General features: G+C 36.2%; 1 protein-coding gene across 3 annotated transcripts in view; it reads right to left on the bottom strand.

Annotated features, from left to right (window-relative positions):
* The window catches only part of LRP1B (LDL receptor related protein 1B), a 2,222,640-nt gene that overhangs the window by 995,457 nt on the left and 1,201,507 nt on the right, over positions 1 to 25,676 (bottom strand). For all 3 annotated transcript variants that reach the window (XM_072613193.1, XM_072613191.1, XM_072613192.1), the window contains 4 exons: positions 19,296 to 19,518; positions 14,903 to 15,074; positions 12,700 to 12,843; positions 8,120 to 8,356 (listed from right to left, as the gene is read on the bottom strand). In XM_072613193.1, the coding sequence (XP_072469294.1) occupies positions 8,120 to 8,356; positions 12,700 to 12,843; positions 14,903 to 15,074; positions 19,296 to 19,518 (776 nt within the window). The remainder of the gene's footprint in view (positions 1 to 8,119; positions 8,357 to 12,699; positions 12,844 to 14,902; positions 15,075 to 19,295; positions 19,519 to 25,676) is intronic.

The following is a 25,676-nucleotide window of genomic DNA, read 5'->3' as shown; positions in this document are numbered from 1 at the left end:
TTGATTATATTTTTAAAGTCTGACACAAAATCAAAGCTGCAAAGATTAGAAAGAGAGAAGAAAGCTAGGGGAATTTTTTAAAACAAGTTTCTCTTACAAAGGTTTCATTTTTCAAATATAGAGAGAATTAAGTATAATTTATAAGAATACACGTCATTCCCAAGTGATAAATGGTCAAAGGATATGAAGAGACATTTTTCAGATGAAGAAATCAAAGCTATCTATAGTCATGTGAAAAAAATGCAATCATTGTGGATTAGTGAAATGCAACTTAAAAAAAAACTTTGAGGTGTCACTTCATATCTATCTTAGCTAATATGATAGAAAGCAAAAAATCCAATTGTTGGAGGGGATATAGGAAAATTGGGATACTAATGCACTGTTAGTGGAATTGTGAACTGATTCAACAATTCTGGAGAGCAATTTGGAACTGTATCCAAAGGGCAATAAATCTGTGCACGCCCTTTGACCCAACAATATCACTATTAGGTCTGTATCCCAAAGAGACCAAAAAAAAAGGTAAAGGACCTATTTGTACAAAATATTTATAACAGCTTTTTTTATGGTGGCATAGAATTGGAAATTAAGGAGATATTCATCAATTGGGGAATGGCTCAACAAGTTGTGGTGTACGATTATGATGAAATATTATTGTGTCATAAAAATTGGCCAGCAGGACGCTTGTACATGAACTGATACTGAGTGAAATGAGCAGACCCAAGAAAATATTGTGTACAATAACAGTAATATTGTAAAAATGATCAACTGTGATAGACTTAACTATTCTCAGCAATCAATGATCCAAAATAATTCCAAAGGACTTAATGGTGAAAAATCCTATCTACCTTCAGAAAAAAAAACCAAAACTGATACTGTTTGAATATAGTTTGAAGTATACCATTCTTCACTTTCTTTGTTCTCTTTTCTCTGGGTTCTCTGTAACATCATAACTAATACAGAAATACGTTTTGCATAATTGCGAATGTATAGTCTATTTCAAATTACTTGTTATCTTAGGAAGGGTGGGAGGAAGAAGACTTAGAACTCAAAAAAATGTAAAAATTATTTTACGTGTAGTTGAAAAAATAAATATTCAAAATTTTAATAAAAGAAGCCAATCTTCCCCTACCTTATTTTTTTAATGAAGAAATTAAGGCTGAGAAATATTCATTGTCTTGTTCAGAGTGATACAATTAATAAGGATCTGAATCAATATCTGAACTCATTTCTTTCTGATTTCAAGCCCATAATTTTATCCACTGTGCTACCTAGCTGTAAAGCTTCCATATGAATCACAGAGGCACTACCTTAAGGGATTCAGAAAATCATTCACACCAAGTATAAGAACCTAGAACACCATCAGATTGTCTTCTCTGTCAATACCAGATCTTCTGGGTGATATTTTTAGTAGATTTAATTTCACCTTTACTTTCAATCAAGACACTGTAACTATTGGGCAGACACACTTGTAAAAAAATGAAATTTAGACATTCAGTACATCATCTCTCTGAGAAACCCTCTTATAGATCATAAATGTGAAGAAACAGACCTCTCAGAATTGATTTGCTAGCTAAAGGACCATTTGTCTTCATTCTAAATCCCACATTCAGTGCTGGGGCAAGGGGGAGGAAGAGGAATTGAGAAAGCAGGGAGATGAATGTCAGTTTTCAATAGGACCTTAAATCTCAATTCTTGCCCATGCATTCCTCACAGGGGTTTGATAGATGGGTAGTGTTCTACTTCTTCCATGACAACCCAAGAGTCAGCCATGTTAGACTCTTCAAAATATTACATACTGCCACCAAATGCTTTTGGTGGCCAAAGGTAGAAAACAATGGCTGCTGGCAATTTCAGGCCTATATCATTTATTTCCAGGCCAAGAATCCATGGGGAAGCCAGAAGGTTTGCTGTGTCTCTGCCAGATTCCCTAAACTCATCATGTAAGTGATGAGGGATTTAGTCATGACACTGGTCTCTTCAAAGGAATATAACAATCTGATAGTAGTAGATAACTGCCCAAAAAGGATAATTTTCTCTTCTGTACTAGAATACCTCCCATCCCTAACACAAACCAGGACTCCTACTTTCTCTTGAATGAAATATTTGGCTGTGCAGTTTTTGTTTTTTCACACATCAACTCTGACCAAGGTTCACAATTTTTCTCTTCTTTTAGATCTATGAAAATTGCAACTATGCAGTTAAAAGTCTACCTTTCCATGGAATGTTACTCACCTCGATTCCTAATATACAGATAGAGTACATGCACTAAATCTGTGAATCTAAGGTCATTAAATTGGGTTCATGAACTTTTTTTGTTAAAAAATATTTTGATAATTATTTCAAAATAATTAGTTTCCTTTTGCAATCTTTTGTCTTTTATTCACTTGAAGACATTACTTTAAAAAGGGATCCATGGTCTTCACTAAACTACCAGAAGAACTATGACAAAAAAGGGGGTTAAGAACTTTTGCTTCAAATAAAAACTATACCCACCAAAATAACCAAGTAATCATGTTCCCCAATACTTAATTCTGTTACAACAATGGGGCAACTAAGTAGCTCAGAGGATAGAATACCAGGTCTGGAACCAGCAAGATCTGAGTTCAAATCCAACTGGAGACATTTACTAGCTGTATGACTCTGGGCAAATCTTTTAACTCTTTGCCTCAGTTTCCTCATCTGTAAAATGAGCTAGAGAAGAAAATGGAAAATTATTCCAGTTTCTCTGCCAAAATAAATCCTAAAATGGGTCACAAAGAGTCAGATACAATTGAAAAACAACGAAAAATTCTAGTAATGCAATCATTATGCTCTAATCTTTTATATGAAGTCAAGTCAAGCATTTCCTAAGCTTCTACCATGTGACAGGCATTGTGCAAAAATTTGGGACACAAAGAATTCTAAAAACAGTTCCTATCTTCAAGGAACACATATTCTAATAGGGGAGAGAGACAGCATGCAAACAATTACGGACAAACAAGACACAGGCAGGATAAATTCTCAACAATTCCGGAGGCAAGACACTATATTTAAAGGGACTTAGGAAAGGTTTCTTGTAGCAGGTGGGATTTTACCTGGGGAATGAAGAAAATCAGGGGAGCAAAGGAGTGGACATAAGAAGGAGGAGAGATCCAGGAATAAGGAACAACCAGTGAAAATATGGAGCCAGAAGATGGAGTGTCTGGTTGGAGGATACTGTTAATGGATCATAGATTATGTAAAAGAGAATAATATAGAAGAAGACTGGGGAGAAAGGAAAGGGCCAAGTTATGAGGATTTTAAAAGCCAAACAGAGGATTTTATATTTCATCCTAGAGGTAACAGACAACCACTCAAGTTTATTGAACAGAGGAGTTGGCATATTCAGACTAGGGCTGCAGGAAGATCACTATGATAGCTGAGAAGATAGTAGAATTGAGTGTGGAGAGACTTAAGGCAAGAAGAACCATTAACAGGCTACTGTAATAGTTTAGGTGTGAGATGACAGACCAGAATGATAGCTGTGTTAGAGAAGAGAAGGGATAGTATATGAAAGATATTATAAGGATATCATCAACAAGACCTAGCAACATATTGTGGAGGAAGAGTGAAGGGATTTGATCACTCCTTCTTTTCTCCATTTATTCTATAAACCTACAATTCAAGACTACCTGGGGGAGTTAGAGGCTTCCCACAGCACCTTGAAGTATAACTACCAGGAAAGATATGAGGGAAGTCAGCTGTAATTTTATCCCCTGAGGAGTCCTTACATCCAGAGAATGGGCTTACCTATCTTCCTGAAAACTTGGTGTCAAGAAACCTTCCAAGAAACTGGTAGAGACATAGTGGCCCACCAGTACTCTGATGATTAGCCCTGTGACTTAAGAGCTAGAATTACCCTGTTTATTGCATGTCAACCTTCTGTTCCAGAAACTCTTATGATGCACCCACTTTGATCAGAGTTTCACAGAATCCTTATCAGGTAGAGATGGAATGGAAGAGTCTCTAGGCCCTATAGCTGCAGAATGACAAAAATATGGGCCTGAGAAGAGAATAACCTTTCAACAACATTATAATAACTTACATTTATATTAACCTTTCAGATTTGCCAGGTTCTTTCCTCACAACTGTCCTGTGAGGTATACATTAAAATTATCATTTTCTCTCTCTTACAGATGAGGAAACTGAGGTCCAGTGAAGTCAAGTTATTGTTCAGCACCACGTAAATTCTAAGTGTCTGAACCCAGATTTGAATTTTGTTCTCTCAATTCCAAATTCAGCATCCTTAACGCTGTAGCACTACAATGCTCTCCTACAGAACCATGGCCTCAAGTTCTGGAGATAGTCATGGCATCGGTACATATGCATAATGGAGTAGATTCAGCAGATCAAAAAGAAAATGAGATTAGTATACCGCCCCACACAAGAAAGCTGTCTCAGGCAGATACTTTATAAAAAGAACAAAACAAAATATTATTCTCTGGTGAGTTCTGTGACTCCCCACCCCCCATAACTGACTCCATATTTATACCCACACCCACCCCAGGTTGATCAAGGAATGAGACTCTGTTTCTCATTTTCTACGGGGCCCTTTCATTTACTGTGGCACATGGAAGAAGACAAGAGAATACTTTAGAGGTTACTGGATGACAGAGGATGGTATAACAAAATGTTCAAAGAAGAGGGATTAGGGAATGATCTTGATATGACAAATCACAGCTCAGCTTTTGTTTACAAATAATCTGATAGTGTAGTTATATTTTTCATATCATGGCTTGGATTGATCTTGTCCCTCCTGTTCATAACCCTTAATTCTCAGCCCCAATTGTGTTCCCTTTTCTTAATTTTCCTCAGTCTGTGGTACTTAAGGAAGGCAAAGCAAATTCTTATCTTCCATAACAACACATCTTAAATGTTCACATTTTTCCTGGCACAAAATTTCTCTAAAATCTAAGGTAGGATTTCTTAACCTGGGACCCATGAACTTGTTTATAGAATCTTTGGTGACCATATTTAAATATCATTGTTTTCTCTTTAACTCCATGTATTTTATTTTATGGACCCAAAAATATTATTCTGAAAATAGTATCCCTAATCTAAGTTATCACTCGCCAAAAACAGAGTATTACCTATGGTATATAGTAGAACTCCTTACAGAAAAGAATGAATAAAACAATTTTTGGTTGTTCTGTGAAACAACTTAGCTTTATAAGGTTAAATTTAAACTGAGAGGAAAATCACAAGATTTTTTGCATTTCTGGGCAATTTTTTGAAGCCCAGGGAGAACAGCAAAGTTCAGTTAAGCTATAGCATTAGTGACCTGGCCCCAGGGCATATGAGTTGATTGCCTACAGTTAAGAAGTGCTGATCTGGAATGGAGGCACACATCTGTGTCTTATGGGTGAATGTGATTCATACAAAGAAGTGGCATAAAGAAGGTATTAAATTCTAACGGTTGGGTGGAGAGCCAAGAAAAAAAGAGTAAGATGGAGTGAGAATATGGCTCAGGAAGTCAAGACATCCATGGTAAAGGTCATTAAGAAATGGAGAAAGATAATCAGGGGACAAAGTAACCACCACCAAGGCAAAGTGCCTGTGACCAGGCTTACATTTAAGCCAAACCCTTTCGACCAGCAGGGAGGGTATTACTTTCATACCCAGTCCCAGTGTCCTAACGAACAAGTAGCACAGTAAGTTTGAGCCCTGATTCTAGACAGAATTGGAAATGCTTGATTTTAGTCATGAAAAATTGTCATTCATCACAGGCAAATGTCTATTCAGATGTTTTTGTTTTGCTCTGAATGGAGATCGCTGGTTTTCTTGCAGGTGAGAAAAGCAATAGAAAACCTGTTCTATTTGGCAGCTAAAATAAAAAGGTATTAAGATGTTCCCTGAGAAAGGAATAGTAAGAGGCTGAATGGATTTTAGGTGTGAAAATCTGCCAATGCTTTCACAACCTTCAAACTGTCACTTCGACCTTATCCAGAAATGCTAGTTGGATGGTTATTCAAATGGATTTCTGCTGCCTGTTTGGGGTACCTTGCACCATTCATTCTACTGATAAGATACCACTGTAGTCAAAGTTGTGATAATTAGCTGAAACATGAAGTCAGAGTTTAGAAGCAACCATAATTTGATTGGGGGGAAAGGGAGGTAGACTAGAACTATAATGAATTCATCTTCAAATACTTTGAATATATGTGGGTTAAATTCAACTACTTACAAAGATCTAGAGGACATTTTAAAAGCCATAACACCTAACACCTTTATTTTACAGATGAGAAAAATGAGACTCAAAGTCTGTCCAGGGTAACACAGCTAGCCTAGGTGTTGAACCTACTTCCTCCAGACTTGTGAATTCTGTGATCTGCCTGCACTGCACCACTCAATCTCGACCTTATGGCCAGTTTGGCCAGAGTCTCTCTGTCCCGATTCTTGGGCAGATCTCAAAAGCTTCTGAGCTGCCCTAATTACCAGATCTTAAATTCTGATAACAAGTTCCTCCTTTGCCCTCTACCATATCCTCAGTAAGAATATGCTTTTTATTATATTACCAGTATTACTCTTTGATGGATTTCATCAAAATCTCTTGCACTTTCCTAATCTCTTACTCCATCATCACTGTTCTGGCTTCATTTTCCAATGACCACCTAACTTAATGACACCCTTTCTGCCCTTAGTGAATCCTTCAATTCCATGGTATTCAGTCTTTCCTGCCATAATAGTACCCAACTTTTGAGAGTTCCCTCTTTCTACTTTCTCTTCTCCCACTCTTGAATCACCATGCAACCTTATCTCAGCAATTCCTTCAAGGTACAAGTCCTTTTATAAAACTTTAATCAACCTGCTATCATTCTTCCCAACATAAATGCTTTAAACATTCACTTATTTCCAAACACTCAACTGATACCTTGTGTCCTCATCTCTTTTAGCAGATAAATCCATATCCTGCCTATCTTATCCAGATTCATCTTCTACCTTCTCAGGAGATGATATGACTCTTTCCTTGCCAAGGCTATCCCCTCCACCTGTGCTTCTGATTCCATCAATTCCTGTCTTCTCTAGGGCCTTTCTTCATTGGTCATTCCCTTTCAGTACTTCTATATCCAGAGCAAAACAATGTAAAAAAGAAGAGTTTTAGTTGAGGCTCCTGCAGCTCTAAATTTGGGATCCTATGGTATAATGAAAACAGTGTCACAACTTTGTGACTCTCTTAAGCAACCATTTGCTTTTCCACATATTTACCATTAGTCAATTCCACCTGATCTACCTCTGTCACCCAAATCCCAATAAAACTTCTCTCTTGAAAAAAAAATTTGCGACTTCTTGCCAAATCCTACAACCTTTCTCCATTCCTCATGCTTTTTGACTGTACTTCAGCATTTAACACCACTGACCATTCACTTGGCATCTGTGACATTATCTTCTCATTCTCCTTATACTTCAGTAACTGCTCATTGTCTGTGTCCTTTAGCTGTACTTGGTGTTCTTGCTGGTGTTCTACTGCCTTGATGGGGTCCTCTCCCAAAACTCTGATTTTCTTTGCTCTTTATACTCTTTTTCTTAGTGATCTCATTCACTCCCACTGAGTTATGACTGCTATGCAGTTGAATAGTAAATCTTCATCTTTAGCCATGGCTAAAATAAATAAATCATGTTTCTGACAAAAAACTTGTGAAAAAGTGCAAGTATAATGATGATAATAGTATTTATCTGGGTCTTTGGGGTTTGCAAAACCCTTTACATATATGTTAACTAATTTCACTTTATTATTTCCAGTTTATAAACAAGGAAATGGAAGAACACATACTTGATATCCTGTCTCATTCACATAACTAGAAAAAGTCAAGCCCAGATTTTTAACCGATATTCCCCAACTTTCTCTAAATGATATGTCGAAGTATATATTTTATCATCAATGGTATTACTGTTCAATATGCCACAGAAAACCGTAGAAATTCTAAAATGAAGATTGGAAAGCTAGCGAAATTAAATGAGAGGAAAATAAAAATCATTTAGACATTTTCACAGCATTAAGTAGATTTGAGGGAAGCTGTTTGTGACATAAGTTGTACTTATTCCTTCAGGAAAGTCTTTACTTCAGCTGTGGTTGATGAAACCAGTATGCCAAGCCACCTACCATCTTTCAGAATGGTTTCACGTTCTGTTCCATCTATTTTTTGCCGACCAATTAGGAAGCTGGTGGTGTCAGCAAAGTAGATATAATTGGCTTCAGCATGGAAATCCAGAGCACGTGGATTGACCAGATTTTCTATGGGGATCATGTATTCATCAGCTATCTTGGTATTCAAGTCCATTCCCCGAACAATTCCTGGGCGTCCTTTCCCATAAAAGAGAAACAACTCATTCTTCGGTCCTGTTGAAGAAAGATTACAGACATAAACAACTGGTGCTGCCTAATCTTCTTTACTCTGCATAATGACACTGTTTAATTAACTGGCACAATTAGTGGGGTTTAAAAAAATTCAACACCAAAAATTAAACTCTAAAATATGCCAAATGTATTTCAGTGTAAGAAAGCTGGCTAATTGCATTACTTTAATTAAAATAGAAATTACTTCCGTGAATAGGTTATATCTAGTTAATTATTCTTTTGTCTGTAACTGTCTGTTTTGAAAACATGACAGATCATTGGATAACGTGGAACTCTGTGAAATGGACATTTATAAAAACATCCTGTGCATTCAATTTTACAACTGATTAGAATCTATCTAAAGCTGTCTTTGGACACTGACTATGGCATTCATTACATCTGACAATGCCGGAAACTTCAGAAAATTCAAAACATGCCATAGAAGACTTTTCATCTATGGACTGTCAGAGCAAACAAAAGAAATCACTTGCTATCACTTCCTCGTACGTGAATATAATTGAGTGTCCAAACATGATTTGTACTTCCAAGATTCAAAATCAAAATGCCAGTAACAATCTAGCTTTCTTTTTTGTTTCTTAATTTGAACCCCAAAAGCTATTTCCATCTACTGGAAGATTCAGAAATCTATTACAGCTCTTACAAAGACAGTCACAAAAAGCAAGCAAAAAAAATGTTTAAATTCTTTTTTTAGGAGTATGATCCAAGATGGCTTTCCCTACACAAAAAATATTCCTGTGGCAAATTCAAACCTCTCTATGGTAAAAGGAGGAGAATTAACACAGAAAATTTGCCTGAGTCCTCAAGTACCTTATCTTGGATTAATTCTGTATGTTATCAGATGAAATGCCTAGTGATCTTTTAACCTGTAGAAGGGGAAAACAATATCATTGTAATGTGTCTGGAAATCGAGAGTACCAAGAGTTCACTTGAGACTGGTTAAACTGAGATTCTTACCTAGAGGTCACCTAAGTCTCAAAAATAAAATGTCAGGAGGGAAATGTTAAGACATTTCTTTAAGGAGACCATCAGTATCGCGTAAACTACAGTTAAGAGAAAGGAAGAACTGTGATACCTGGTGATTAGATACCTACAAAAATGGTAGGTAAATGAGCTGAAAGCAGAATTGAATAATTTATCCAGAAAGTTTGCTCTGGATCTCCCAAAATAAGATGTTAAAAGGCTCAAAAGAGCAGAGTAATGATATTATCTCAGCCATGTTTCAGAAAATATTCTCTTGAACTTAACTCTGGAATCACCATTATTACTAGATCTTATCATGATATGTTCAGAACAAGGGACAATGCCATACTTATCCAGAAGTTCTATCCACAATGTATGAGAACAGTTAAAAACCAGAAAGTAAGCAGAAATGGTCTCTGAATAATATAGAGTTCCATAATCAAAATCTTATGATTTTGCATATGGGATATTCCCTGTCTCTCATTCTGAGCATGTTTACTCTCATTTTAGAAATAATTCTAACAATCTTAACTGTCTGTTTCTTCTCAATCTAGAGTATATTGGAAGCAACAAATGAGAGGCAGATGTACTAAGAGAAGCTAGAAGTGACAGTTCAGTCTGACAATAAAGGAAAAAATGCTAAATTTAAGGGCAAGTAAAAGATACAACAGTCTGGGGCCATTGAATATAGAAGCAAATGATCCTGTCCAGCTTAATAGGCCCTGACAACAACATTACAGCAAAATACAATTAGGTCATGCTCATAATGATGAGGCAGAGTCACAAAGAAAAAGGTTAAATTATGTTCTGCGTATTCTGTTTAAGTAGGCAGGGATGTGTGTAATGCATTTTGGAATATTTTTAATGTTGAAGTTATTGAAAACCACATGATTAAAATAAAAACATCTTGGAATCATACATTATCATATTCAAGGAACTGATGCTCATGTTGTGATAAACAATTCAATTCAAGCATTCATTAAGCACCTACTATGTGCAGGTACTTTACTTGATTCTGGAGATATAAAGACAAAAATGAAAAAAAGCTGCCTTCAAGAAGCCTACATTCTAAATAATGGTGATAGCTTTACATTACTAGAAAATAGGGAAGGAATATTTCTGGAGATCATATTCTTTCCTAAATAAATGTTTGCTAAACTGAATTTCCTGTACCTGGAATTTTTGTTGTTGAGTCACTTTTAGTCATGTGTAACTCTTTGTGACCCTAGTTTAGGTTATCTTTCAGAAATACTAGAGTGGTTTGTCATTTTCTTCTCCAGCTCATTTTACAGATGAGTAAACTGAGGTAGAGAGGGTTAAGTGACTTGCCCAAGATCACACAACTAGTGTCTGAGGACAGAACTGAACTAAGGAAGAGGAGTATTCCTGACTCCAGACCTGGTGCTCTATTGCACCCCCTACCTGCCCTGGAATGCTCACCCTCAAAATTCACTCATTGACTTATCCATGAAAGATTCATGGATTTCTATCCATCCATCCATCCATCTATCTATCTATCTATCTATCTATCTATCTATCTATCTATCTATCTATCATCTATCTATCTATCTATCTATCTATCTATCTATCTATCTATCTATCTATCTCAAGCCCTTATAGATCACTCTAGAAAAATAAGAGAGGAAGTGACTTGTTTGATGCCACTGACAAATAAATATCAAAGCTTGGATTCTAATTCAGATCACCTGATGTTACCCATAGTGTTCTTTTCATTGCCCTACACATGCTAATGTGAAGATGGATGAAACTTAAAGAAGTAAGGTTAGGTTGCCTGGAAGCTCCACTTACTTTAGGTCCTATTTTGAAAGGAGGCTAATTTAGGCTCAGTGCTAGCTCTTACAATTAGGACTATCTAAAGATAGAATAGGCTGCTTCAGGAGGGAATGCTTCCTCCCTCACTAGAGGTTTCAAATAGACTAGATGACTGAATGTCAGTTATGCTTAGGTAGGATTTCTTTTTTAGGTATCCATTGAACTAGGTGGGGATTGAGATTTCTTCCAACTCAGAAATTCAATGATTCTGTAAAATGTTAGACCTTTTACTCAATGTGAATTCCAATAGGACATAGCCTAACCCCTTGGGATAAAGCTCATGAATCTCTACTATTAGATTGTATATTCTTAAAGTATTGTGGGGCTGTCTTTTGCCTCTTTTCGTAACCCCAGTACTTAGTACAATGCCTGTCACATAGTAGGTATTTGTTAAATGGTTTATTGATTGAATAAAATAAAAGCCAATTAACAACCCAATTCAGACTACAGAAACTGTAGATGATGAATATCATCTAATATAACCCATAATTTACAAATGAGGAAACTGAGACCTAGAGAGGTCAAACATTTTGTGCAGGGTCATAAATATAGTAAAGCACAGAGCTAGGAATGAAACTAAGTTCTTTCAAATCCAAATCCATCATTCTTTCCACAGCAATGGACATCACACAGTTCCCTGAATCAATGCTTGCTAAATTGAATTGAATTCCTTATACTTGAAATGCTATCTATAATTTCCATCTCTGGACTTCCTACCCTTTCTTCAAGGATCACTTCAAATGACATTTCCTTCATGAAGTTTTCTTGATCTTCCCCTCTCCAACACATACATAGCCCCTCCTGCCCCACAAAACACCTGGGAGTGATTTCTTCTTTTTTTCTCTTATTTCATAGTACTTTATGTTCCTCATCTGCATGGATTATATTCTGAATTTTATTATATTTGCATGAATATCTTGTCTTTTCGTACTGGAATACAAAGTACATGAGAATAGGTACCATATTTTACTTTAATTTTTATCTTCCTCAGTGCTTAGCAAAGTGCTGGGTACAGAGTAAATGGTTAATAATAATGGTGCTTATATGAATGATTCTTTCTAAAATAATATTTAGCCAGAGGTGAATGAGCACGTGGTTAATCAAATCCAGTAATTTATTCTAGGATCATAGATCTAAATGTGGAAAGGATCATAGGACTCATTTTGTCCAATAGCCTTTGGAGAAAAATTGAGGAAATTGAGCCCAAGAAGTTAAGAGATGTGTCCAAGGTCACACAGGGACATTATATATAACAGGGACATTATTTGAACTCAAGTTATGTGACTCCAAGTGCAACACCCTTTCCAATTCACCACTCTGACCCTCATGCTTCTTTTACCCTGAGGACACTATTACAAGATGAAGACAAATACCATTTTCTGATAGTAAAGACAGGTGCATATTTGTATGCAAATTTTACCTGACGAGGGCTCATGTTATTACTGTTGTGGATGATGATGATACTAATTAACACTCAAAATCCTATTCTAAAATGTTAGCTGCTGGCAAAGTGTTTGAGTTTAACAACGTACTTTTGCATGACCTGCCATCACTTCCCAAGTTGAAGCCCGTCCTGCAACGACAAGTCCGTGTTTTGTAGTTGCTGCTGAGCAGACAGATGTGCGAACATCCCCCTGGCATTCCATATGGATCTACTTCACATGCATGGCTTCTGACTACAACAAATGAAAAACAGCATGCTTGAAATCCTCTCAAAACAAGATAATTATGTGCATCAGCATGTTGAAGACTTTACAATGAAAAAAAAAAGTGAGTCCTAGCAAAAATCCTGTGCAATAGAATATACCACGAAATATTCAAATTTGTCAGAGATGGAAAACAACGTGGGAAGAAGGGTGATTGAACTTTAGTCCCTTAACTTCACTTTTCTAAAACAATTATTTAGCACTTTAAGTCTTGCAAAGTGCTTTATGTGTTATCTGACTTGATTCTCAAAACATTCTTATAAGGCATATGCTATTATTATCCCCATTTTACAGATGAGGAAACTGTGGCTGGAAGTTACATCCCATATTCAGGGTCATACAGTTGCTGAGAGTCTGAAGGAGGATTTGAATTGTGGTCCTCCATAGTTCAAGTCCAGCAGTCATCCATTGTTACCACCTAGTGGCCTTTAGAACTGGGGTTAAGAATAGTTCAACCTGAATTAATTTTCACATTCACAATACAGTACATAGTTTATATTGCCATTAGAAGATAATTTTGCAATATATTTCTTTTCTGGGATGTTTTTATGAAAATGTCCTTTCAAAAAGATGAAGATGCCATTGGATTGTGACTATTGGATTGTGACAACAGTCTTGTGAAGTAGGCAAGCCAGAATGATGAAAGCAACTAGAAATATCTGCCTTTGGAAATCTACCAATAAATGCAAATTTATTGGGGAAAATACTAAAAGAGGAGGCACCAGCAATGAATTGGGTGATTTCTCTTCTCTCTCTCTCTTGTAAACAAGTACCAAATTGAATTCCATGCTTCTTAAAGTAGACATCCATTGTAACCAATAAGGTTGTATACCCCATAAGGAAATGTGTTTCTTCATACTGTGGTACTTTTGTAAAAAGGCTGCTGAATGCTTAGGGAGTGGAACAGGGGAATAAAAATGGGGGGTTCCAGCAAAGGAGGGACAAGAAATGGGGAATTGATCAGTAAGAAAAGGAAAAGGGAAGGGCAAGATGCTTTTAAAAGGGAAAAAAAGATAGAAGGAAAAACAGAGATGGAAAGAATAGGGTAGACAATGAATTCCATCAGGAAGGCTTAATTTATTATTGCTATCTTCTTTATTTTGCATCAGCGGCTGCTTGGAAATGTAATTGGTAATTGACAATTTAAATCCATTTATTTTTCTTCAATTGTGATTGATACTTCCCATCTCCCGCATCCCTAGGGTTGACAGCTGACTGACCTTTAGACATGTCCTTTTATTGTTGTCATTGGCTTGTCCCCAGGGTAGAATTTGTCTCAATCTGCCTTCTCAAGTTTGCCATATGATTTGAAGGATGCTAACCTTGAACTTGAAGTGAAAATTAGTAAGCCCTCAACTATGCATGTTTGCTTGAACTAAGGTTCTACTTCTTCAATAATTTTTAATTTGCAACATTAAAAAAATCCGCTAACACTTTTGAGTAATGGTAATTGTATGTTTACTTTTTCTATATTTGAATCCTAAATGATATTGCTGAATAAACATCACTAGGACACATTAAGTATTAGCTGGCTTGTGTTTTTGTGAATGCTTAGAAACAGAAACATGCTATCTTCAAATTATATTAATTTCTCAACGTTTGTTTAGCAAACTGGGAATGCAAAGATAGAAGAATCCAACTGTCGCCAGATGGCCCAGAAATAGATCTTGCAATGACACCCACCTTTCTTTAGCCTCTGTGCCTCACATAAAATGATACAAATAGAGTTTCTCAACACCTGTGTTTCCTGTCTACATACATCATGATGGGGAATTCCTTCCCAAATCTAAATCTAGTCATCACTTCAATCCTGTGCTTATAGGAAAGAGACCTAAAAGATATGTCATTTAGACTTATGACAGGAGGTTTACACCATTTTATCAAACAGACAAATACACTTTTGCCATCACAGTCAAGAGGATTTATTACTCAGCTACTTCAGACCTATACAAAAGGGGTAGAACTATAGCTCCAGTTTATTCCACAGATAATAAAGCTACAAAGAGGATAGAGGTGGGGTGAATCTTACCTGTTGACTGTGTTCTCTTTTGATAAATGCGGATTGCTCGAGCATTTTCCTTTTTAACTAATGCGTGCACATCAGTACCATTAAATCTGTTTATCCGTATGATGTTGAAGTTATCTAGGTTGGTTGCATATAAATAATTTTCAAACACAGTAATACCATAAAGGTGTCTGACCTACAAAGAGGGGGAAGAAATTGTAAATTTTGATGATGATTTTTTTTCATAATTCTTACCTCTTATCAATGGATAGTTAAAGTGCTTCAGTGGTATGCCTTCAATATCAAGACAAAGTGAGGAAAGCCACCATGTTGAGTATATGCCCTGTAGTAAAGATATAGCAGGATATGGACAATAATCTTGTAGAATGAGAAGGTATGGATGGATTGCAATCTGCATCACTGAATAGAATTTCTAAATCAGGAAGATCAGAGATATATTGGAGTATCTAAATTTTCCAGTTGAAAGAGACTGATTTCTATTCATTTCTTCTATTTCCTATGAAAATGACTAATTTTAACAAAAACCCCTGAGATTTATAAAACTTGCTCTGGAAATGACAACATAAGAAAGTCATGCTTACAAAGTAAAGTGACAAATGTATGAAGAGTACCTACATTTATCTTTCATTAAGAAACAATGTTACGATGAGTTATTAGTTTCATAAAGGAATGTGACATTAAAGGCTAATATTTTCCAAATATGAAGGAATGAGTCAGTATTCTCATGACTCAATACAGAAACAGATAGTCTTGTTAATTATAATCTTTTGTCTAGAATAGTTTGCTTGAAGTTCTAAGGAAAAGTATTTGGTTTTTTCACCCTGCTGCAAAGCAATAAGAACTTATTAAATATCCTATTATTTTAAATACTATATTTTGAATAATTCTGGCAAGAGAATTGAAAATAAGTTTGGAGGCAAACACATATTTGCAACAAATGGAAGGAAAAATGTAACACTTTATCAGAAATTGTATTACTTTTTAAAAGGTTTTTCATAATACAGAGCTAAAGCCCTTTGTTTAAAGAATAAAGAAAATGCATTTTTATATAACAGCAGTTATGCCAACAATTCAATTTTCTCATAAAGAGGGACGGTAGGGGCTCATGAAGTCATGGAGACCAGCAAGAAGAATGGTTCTCCCCTCTCACCATAATATGACAGGCATGCATGGTTTGTAGTTACCATTCCCATACACTTCCTGTTTAAGGTACACATTCATCTTTGAAAAGGGGGATAGCCCAAGAAGTGTTGAGGTTAGGACTGGTCACTGTATTACTAAGACAATTCTGATCTACGTGCAATTGGGGCATTAAGCCTTATTCTCTTAAATAGCACATATAACCAAAGATAAACAATTATAGTCAATATAGATGGAAACAACAGATTGGGTTAGGTGTCCAGGTTTGTCACAGAAAAAAATACAATAATCAACTGAGAAGTGATATGGAATGCCAAGTTTGTAGTTTAACCAGAATCACTGAAGCAGAACATATCCCCTTCTTATATGTGACTTACATTTTTTCTCTGAATTCAAATGTGTACTACTGAAGTGTGAATGTAAGATCACTTGAGATTGATCCCATGGCTTTATAGTCATACTTCATATAAAGAAAAATTTCAGCATTTTTTATCATCAGCTAAGTTCCAATATTCTAAACATTCATGGAAAAAGAAGAATCCTTCCTTTAAAAATACTCTAGCAGTGAATTATTTGACTTTGGTTCTATTAGTGATTAGCATGATATAATATTAATTTGTAATGAGACCTGTTGTTCAATGCTATTTCTGTGAATGGAGTTGTATTTTATCACTTACAGGCAGACTTATGGTGATATATTTTCATCTTTTTAGGTGACTGCAAGGACTATCTAAAACATTTTGGGGGGAAGGGGAAAGGAGTGAATAATTTCTACTATGTGCCATGTACTATAGTAAAAGCTTTTAAAAATATCTCATTTGATCTACAGAATAACGCTGTGCAGTAAGTACTAGTATTTGCCCTTATTTTTCAGTTGGGGAACCGAGGCAAACAGAAGTTAAGTGACTTTCCTAGGATAACACAATTTGCATCTTTGATCCCAGTTAAGTACTTTATCTCCTGTGACACCAGCTGTCTCTATTTTCTCATGAATCTTTTTGACACTGGGCTTCCAGGGAAAGCCAAGGTTAGACCGCACCTCCATTTACTATGTGTAAATGAGATGAGAATGAGGACTGAGGATTGGATGAGATGATTATTCAGTATGAAAAATCAAAAGAATCTACAGCTTATTTGTCTATACGGAAGAAAATAGTGTTGACCACACATCTCTAAAGCACAGAAATGTTTAACTTCAGAGCTGGGAAAGAACTTGGAAGTCTACTAGCTGAAACCCTTCATTTCATGGATGAGGAAACTCAAGCTCAGAGGCATCACATGCTTTGCCTAAGATCACGCAGGAGCCTAGAACTTTATAGGTAGATGTAATCCGCTATTAGTAGCTAGTCAATGTGACATCCTAACTCTAGCACTTATTAGCTATGTACTATGTGCAAATCACTTTTATAAGTCTCAGTGTCCTCTTCCATGAAATGGGAGTGTGAGAATAGTGATTTCTAAAGTCCTTCTGAGTTCTAAATCCTAAGAATTATCAATTATCTCATGAGGCTTTCTATTAAAGTAACATATTAATGAGAGTGATTTAAAAAAAACAAACATCTATATTATTTGTTGGCTTAAATTTCCAGTGATCAAGCATGAAAGAAACTATTTTCCCCCTGCACATGGGCACTGTGTGGTTCTCTCAGCAAAACTTCCAAAGAGGAAGCATGAACAGGAGGGGGAGTATAGGGAAAAACACAGAGAATATATCCATATGGTGCCATTTTGGGAAGAGTTGAAAAGATTCTTTGCATTCCTCTGAGAGATCTGTTCTTTACACTTAGAATGTATGCTTTTCTGCTTCCCAACATAGGACAACTTTGAGTGACAGACAATTCATCATGCATTCAGGCATAAATTCATATACAGCAGTGAAGTGGGGGGACAGCTTATAGCTGAGAGGACATAGTCACAAAGAGACTGATATTGGTTCATTGTAGGGAAGAACTTCCTGTCAATGGGAGATATCTAACAATAGAGCAGGATGCCCTGACAGATAGGGAGCTCCCCTTCACTGAAGGTATTTAAGCAAAGGCTGGATGCCTCCTTGAACATAAGGTTGTTAACATTTGTCTGTGTTATGGACCCCTTTGGTAATCTGGTGAAGCCTATAAACAAACCTCTTTTCAGAATCATTATTAAATGCATAAATTAAAACACAATAGGATTGCAAAAGATATAATTTATATTGAAATGGTTATATACATATGTGCATTCATACACACACTATGTATGTGTATATATGTATGTATGTATGTATGTATGCATATGTTCACAGACCACACATTAAGAACTCCTGATCTAGAGGAGATTCATTCATTAGGGAGGAATTAGAATACATAGGCAAGGAATTACAAGCCATCCTTAAGCATCATAAAAATGTCAGTCTTTTCCAAGGACAGTAAAACATTCAAGGAATGAACGTAAGACTTTGCAAAAAGGTCACTAGAAATGAGGCCAGGATTTTCTGTGAGAATTCTCAAATATGCTTGCTTTGCATTATGACAGCCTGCAGAGATTCAAAACACACTAAAATATGAAGAATATATCTCATTTTATGATATTAGGACAACTGGTGATGGGAAACACTAGGTTTCACAATGCTATAGTGAATAAAGAGGTTTATTTTCTCTTAGAGATCTACCCTTGGTGATTAATGAGAATTATACACATAAACTTGTAATTCATCAGGAAAAAAGAAAGATCCCAAAGGATCTTTTGACCTCAGAGAGTTTCACATGGTTTTTATTCTCTGTGGTCAGATTTCTCGAATAGAAGTGAAGACCAAATTTAATCCAACCTATTAAAATAATAAATATACTTTTATGAGCAAGAGTTTGCCTTTGTTAGAGAAATATCCTGATACCACATGGGACAGCTGATAGTTTAGTTCCTGATGAATGAACTACTTAAATTAGTTTTTAGTAACTAGGTCATAACATCTTTCCTCCTCAAATACCTGTAGTTCTTACTATTGCATTTAGGGGATTTGGAGAGATGAATCTAACATGCATACATACACATACATACATACACATATATGTATACATGCATGTATATGTATATATATATATATATGAAGCAATATAAAAATGAAAATTCTCTTCGACAGTAAATGCACCAGGAATTTTTATCACCCACTTCTACTTGACCAAGGAAGAAATTTGCATCATTACATATGTTGGTCAGTCATACAATGATATCATTCCATTTTATTGTTCTCACTACATTCTCCAATAAATAGTATACTTACTTGTATGCCTTGGATTATAGTATGTCTGTTTTTCCCTTGGTAGTCCACTACTTCAACATAGTCCAAATAAAGATCTACCCAGTAAACCAATTTGCTGACCAGGTCCAGTGCCAGGGCAGCTGGCTGCTCTGTCTTTGAATCGACTATCCTTGTTCTGTTCATCCCGTCCATGTCACATCTCTCCACTTTGGCAACATTCCCATAGTCAGTAAAGAAAAGTTTTCTGTTGAAAGAAAACTGAATGTTAAAGGAGGGAAACATGTCCAATGGAACCATCTGTAAAAAACAGCACTTTTGGTTCTAATTCATTACAGTGGTTACATCTGGTAGCTTCTATAATCATTTGCATAAAATATTACTCATAAGGAGAGAAATCTGCTAATGAATATTGCCAGGCATGAGGAAGCAGGTTAACGAACAACTGTAAAATAGTCTCCCAAATAAATGATTACATGGAACTTGTTTCTATATTTGGAGAAATATTTCTTTAAACTATGTATGAGTTGTTCACGCATACCACCAGAGACCACAAAGGGCTGATCAGACATTGACTTTGCATGCTGGCATGTTCACCATGCCAGTGCATATGAGCTGCTCAGCTTTGTATTCAACCTGCTTTTTAAAAAATTGCACAGTAATGTTTGTTTCATATAAAAGCTATTATGGCTCCTTTTTAATGTGGAGCCCAACGCTGCCATGAGTGGTAGAGAACAGCAAACCTGGAATGGAATTAAACAGATGGAAAAGCAAATGTGTTGTTTGTAAGCAATGAAAATAAAAACATAAATTAGCTCTCAAAATCTCTACTGTCTCAGATATTACAAATCACAGCATTTCACAAAAGGCATTGCACATGATTTGCCCTTATTTCCTTGCTATTGTTTTTTTTTAGGGGGAAAGACTAGAATTAAGTGTTGACCCCTGGAAAAAAATATAATGACTCATTCCTTGCAACAGGCACCATAATCTATCAAAGACTTAACTATACCTCCATAGTGACTGTGCTTAATATTTGATTAGTATTCACTATGTTTAGTAAACACAAATCAATTTCAATTAACCTGACAATATTTTAACAAGATTACTTTCTCATGAGACTAAATTACATTTGTAAATAGAAGACCATCTTGCCTTGACTTAAACACTATCTCAAGAATAATCCAATTTCCAGTGACTGAGTAGTATTAATATTACCTGGAGTATTGAAGATTCAATTCTCCAAACTTAGTGAATTAGTTTTTAGTTACTTCTTTTAACAGGCTTATATTGTATCAGTATGTTATCTCTTTCACATAAAAAAAAACATTTAATTTAACTTTAATTTAGCTTTTGCTCCTGTGGCTTTCTTCATCAAAATTTAAACATCAAAATACTATTATGCTGTGGCATGCCTGAATGTAACAGTAAATGTAACATAAAATATATTTTCATCCAAATGTTCTTTTAAAACCAACTTATCATGATAAATTAAAAATGAATTTCCAAATAACATACACTACAGGTAATTTTCAGGTTTTTTAAAAAGTCAAACAAAACAAAGTTATATAGTAGACATTAGAGTAAAGCCCCTAGTTTTACATCTCTTTTTCCTGCTTCATCCATCTCTCTTCTTTTTCCTTCATTTAGAAATCCTTTGAAATACTGGACAAAAGTGTCACATTCATTCTTTCCCTGAAATCACCCATACATCATGTAGATCACCAAACACACCTTCCTCTTTCCTCCTTTTTTTCCTCCTTTCATTCCTTCATTATTCCTCTCTCTTCCAACCTCCCCCCCTCCCTCTTTCCTTCCTCCCCCTTTTCCTTGACTACCGCTCTACTCCTTCATCTCCCTCCTTCCCATCTCCTCTCTCTCTCCCCTTACCCCTCTTTCCTCCGCCATCTTTCTCTGTTTCTGTGTCTCTGTCTGTCTGTATCCTTGTCTCTGTATATTTGATACTATTAGCCATGTCCTCCACTAGATATATTTATCTCCACTGGTTTTGAATATGCTTCACTGATTATTCAGCTGGACTAACTATTCCCTAGACATCTCATCCACTCTCATGGCTTCAACTTCCACCTGTATGGGAAAGAGAAAAAAGAAAAAAAAAAAAACAACCAGCAAATGTACCCTTTATCCTGACCACTCTTCTGTCGTTAACACTAGCACCTCCAACTTTCTACAAGGATTCTCCACTTGAATGTCTCACCATTAATTCAAATTTAAAACATAGTTTTTGCATTGTTTACTTTAAACATATATTTTCTTCTGACTGTTCTACTTTTGTCAGTCATCCCACCATTCTGTAATCTCCCATGTCTGGAAATCTAAGTTGGATTGTTGATCTTTCCTTATTTGTCACTTGTCTTAATCATATAGTCATAAATATCAGAATAAGAAAGGACTTCATATACTCCAACTTCTACCTGACCCAGAATTCTTTCTACAGTATCAGTAACATATGGTCATACATTCTCAATATGAATACCCCAAGAGATAGGTGATCTATTTTCTCTTGATGCCCTTTAATTTCTGAACACCTCAGCGTATAAAATATATTTTTCTTGTATGGACTTGAGATTTAGTTCTCCAAACCACCTACTGATAGTTTTTGTTGCTACCACAGGGAACAATGAAATTATTGCCTCTTCTGCTTCAAATACATTATATGCCTCTATTTATCAATTTCATACTAAAAAGTGAAACAGAAGGGAAATTTACCAGTCTTAGAATTAAATTGACCAGGCAATCACGACCCTCTAATAAGCAGCAGAAGAGACACAGGGAGCTCTTACCTGCCCCATGAACATTTCTTTCAAACTGGTTAAACTGATCCTGAGGATGCAGTTTCATTAATTCATTATCATCATGATTACCAGTTCACCAGTTCACAAGCATTCAATGTTTCTAAGAGTGTGCAGTAAGTCTATGATGAAATTATAAACTTCTTGACAATTGAATGTTTCTAGATTCATTATATGAATGAACGGGCATGTTTTACAAAGTGAATCTCAAAGCTGGACCTCAGAAGTCATATAAGCCAACTCATATCTGAGCTATAATCTTCTCTCTAATATACCCAATAGATGTTCTTTTTCATAGACTTATACTAAAGGAGAATTCTCTATTTTCCCAGGCCATTTCAGTTTTATGTGATCATAGGTTTAGGACAGGAAAGCATCTAAGAGGTAGATTTAAATCCTAAATATTCTAGAAAATGAAATTAAGACCCAGAGAAGTTAGGCGACAGCATCTTAAGTCACATAAGCAAAGTGTGGAAGAGGCAAAATCTGTGTCCTATCCAATACAGAACACTATTTTTCCTTTGGACAGTTCTAAGTGTTAGAAATATTTTCTTTATCTCAAGTCTAAATCTACATCTCTCAAACAGTCACACTTTGCTCTTACTTCTGATCTCTGAGACAAAGCGGTAAAGTATTATTTCTCTTTCATGTGACAATTTTTCAAATATTTGATGACAACTGTCATTCTTTCATAGCATCCTGACTAATAATCCCAACTTCCTCCAACGGCTCATCATTATGACATGAACTCAAGGCCATCCACCATACTGGTTGCCCCTCCCCAACAATTCTCAAGCTTATCAATGTCCTTCAAAAACATGTCACCAAAAACTGAAGATATTATAATAGATGTGGTCCGAGATATAAGAATAGAGTAACCTTCCCACCCCACTAAATGAAGAAACTCCTTGAAAGTTTAAATCATCCTCTCAATACATGACCACAGTAATGATGCCAAATTCCTTTTTCTCCTGATCTGGCTAGAGTTTGAATATCAACAGGTCATCAATTTCCCCCATACTTCCTCCAGCATCAGTCAGGACTAGTCCTGAACCTTGACCTGCACCCCAGGTCTGAGCCCCCTTTCCTTTGCCGAAAAATACTTGGATTTGTTTGATTTAGATATGAACAATATAAAACACCATACTGTTACCATACTAGGTGCCTAACTACAATCGGGACAACAGCAGACTTCCCCACGTATGTCAGCTCTTCCTGACCAACCTAACCTGTGTGAGTATCTTCTCTCAATTAAACTTGCTTGCTGAATTTTCTCTGTCTCATTTTTCCTTATGCTGTGAGAAATTTGGGTTCATCAGGGGCAGGGGTGGGAAGGAGGACAGTACTGGACTTTCCATCTATGCCAGTTTTCTTCTTAGAAGTATAAGTCAATGTACAAGGCTATGGCTAGTGATTTGGCAACCATAGCTGACTCAGAAAATACGGAGCACAAGGGCTGAACCATAGGCATGCTACATTCCTCTCTCTTTTTCCCAGATACCAGGACTGTGACAGGGCTCTTTCTTAAATTGCTATCTCAAGTTTTTCCTCCTGGAAATAGAAGTGGCAGAAAAGGGAGACTGTTGCCTTTCTCCATACAGGGCTTTAGTATTCTGAACTTCCTCAAGTTTGTATTAAGTCACCAGGGAAGAATATAGTAGAATTACCACAACCCTAGTCCTGTGCACTCTACCTCTTTCAATATAGCCTAAAATTGAGTATCCTTTTTTTCTTTGCCACATCCCACTGCTGTTTCAAACTGAGTTTCAATCCATCATTGGACTCTCAGACCTTTGTCAGATAAATTGTTAACTAACCATATACCTTCTTCTCTCCCTCCCCCTCTCTCTCCACCTAGTCTTCTTGTACTTGTGAAGCTGATTTTTGGAAAAGAATAAAACTAAAATAAATTTCATTTTACAGATTTATTCTTATTATGGTAAGTAGGGGACTTACTTGGAGCCAGGGAAGCTGGCTCAGGTTCTGCCTCTGACATTTAATGTGTACTAGCTGTGATCATGACGAAAACACTGGGCCTCTCAGGACTTCAAGAATCTCTTTATGTTAAATGAGTTATTTATCTACAGTCATGAAGAGTGTTTGCATGCTACTCAAAACCCACTCTGAGGAATTCAGAGATCCCAAAACAAACAAATAAAATCAAATAGGTCCAATTTCTAGTTTGTTAAAATTCTTTTCCATATTAACTTTGCCATCCAGATTGTTAGCTTTTCTTCCTTAATGTGCAAACTGGAACTATGATAAATATGACATCCATACCTTTCTATGAATCACTACCAAGAATGTTCACTAGTACAGTGCCTTGGACAGGTCCTCAGGCTTCCACCACTACAGACTTTCTTACAAGTTGGCATTAAGCCGTTAATGAATATTCGTTGGCCCCAGTTGGTCAAGATGGTCCAAATCTACTTACCTGTATTATCATTTAGCCTGATAGTGTCCATATTTTTTTTGATCTTGCATTCTCTCAGTATATTACTTTTCTTGATGGGAACACTGAGGTGGTGGGATGGGGAGGAGATTTTTCCTGTTGGTGCCTACGCAACTGCTGTGTTCACCATTAGGTTATAATTACTCAGAAGGGCTGATGCTTGGCTTTGAAATTAGAAGCTCCAACAGATGCAGGTGGGATTTGAGTGGAGTATTGAGCTATATTAGGGAAGGTAGGTGTGGTTATGCTCAATACAAACTCCATGATTAGCTCTCATGAGAAGGGTGTAACTTTCTTCCATGTACTTTATTGTCCAGTCAAACTGGAGTACTCTCTGTATACCAAATACTCTCTGATATCAACTCTATCCTTTACTGACCCAGTTCTCTTCAATAAACATTTATTAAATGCCTTCTGTGTACTAGATACTGAAAAATATGCAAAATAAATAAGAAATGAATGTGATGATGGTAGTACTAACAAATGGAGAAATTAGTAAAGGCTTCTTATAGAAAATAAAAGTTAAGATAAGCCTTGAAGGGAGTTAGCTCCAAGAAGTAGAGGTGAAGATCGAGAGTATTTCATTTATGGAGGGCAATCCTGAGCAAAGGCATGAAGGCAGGAAATGGAATATTTTGGGAGGCCCATGGGAAAGCCACTAAGCAGTCTAGGTTGGAGCATAGATTATATAAGAGGATAATGTAAAATCAGCCCAGAAGGACAACTTTATCTAGACTATGAAGAGCTTTAGATGCTAGAAAGAGGAATGATACTTTGTCCTAGAGGCAATAGGGAACCACTGAAACACCAGTGCCAAATTATGTGTTTTACGAGTGTCACTTTTGCAATTGTGTGGAAGATAAATTAGAAAGACAGCGAAACAGGGAGAAGGAAACTATCATATTATTCTAAGCCAGAGGTGAGAAGTGACTAAACAGTAACACTGTTCCTAAATATAGTAGGTACTTAATAAATGCTTGTTGACTGACTCACTGTGGGATGAATGAAGAGAAGGAGGAAGATGTGAAAGATGTCGTGAGTATAGGAACTTTAAGACTTTTAACCGAGTAGGGAAGAGTAATGAAAGAAGGTGAAGAGTTAAGGATGACTCCTAGGTCATGATTTTTATGTATGACAGAG

The sequence above is a fragment of the Notamacropus eugenii genome, chromosome 5 (assembly GCF_028372415.1).
Source record: "Notamacropus eugenii isolate mMacEug1 chromosome 5, mMacEug1.pri_v2, whole genome shotgun sequence".
NCBI lineage: Eukaryota > Metazoa > Chordata > Mammalia > Diprotodontia > Macropodidae > Notamacropus > Notamacropus eugenii.
The sequence above is the reverse complement of the archived record's forward strand: the minus strand, read 5'-3'. Positions and strand labels throughout refer to the sequence as shown.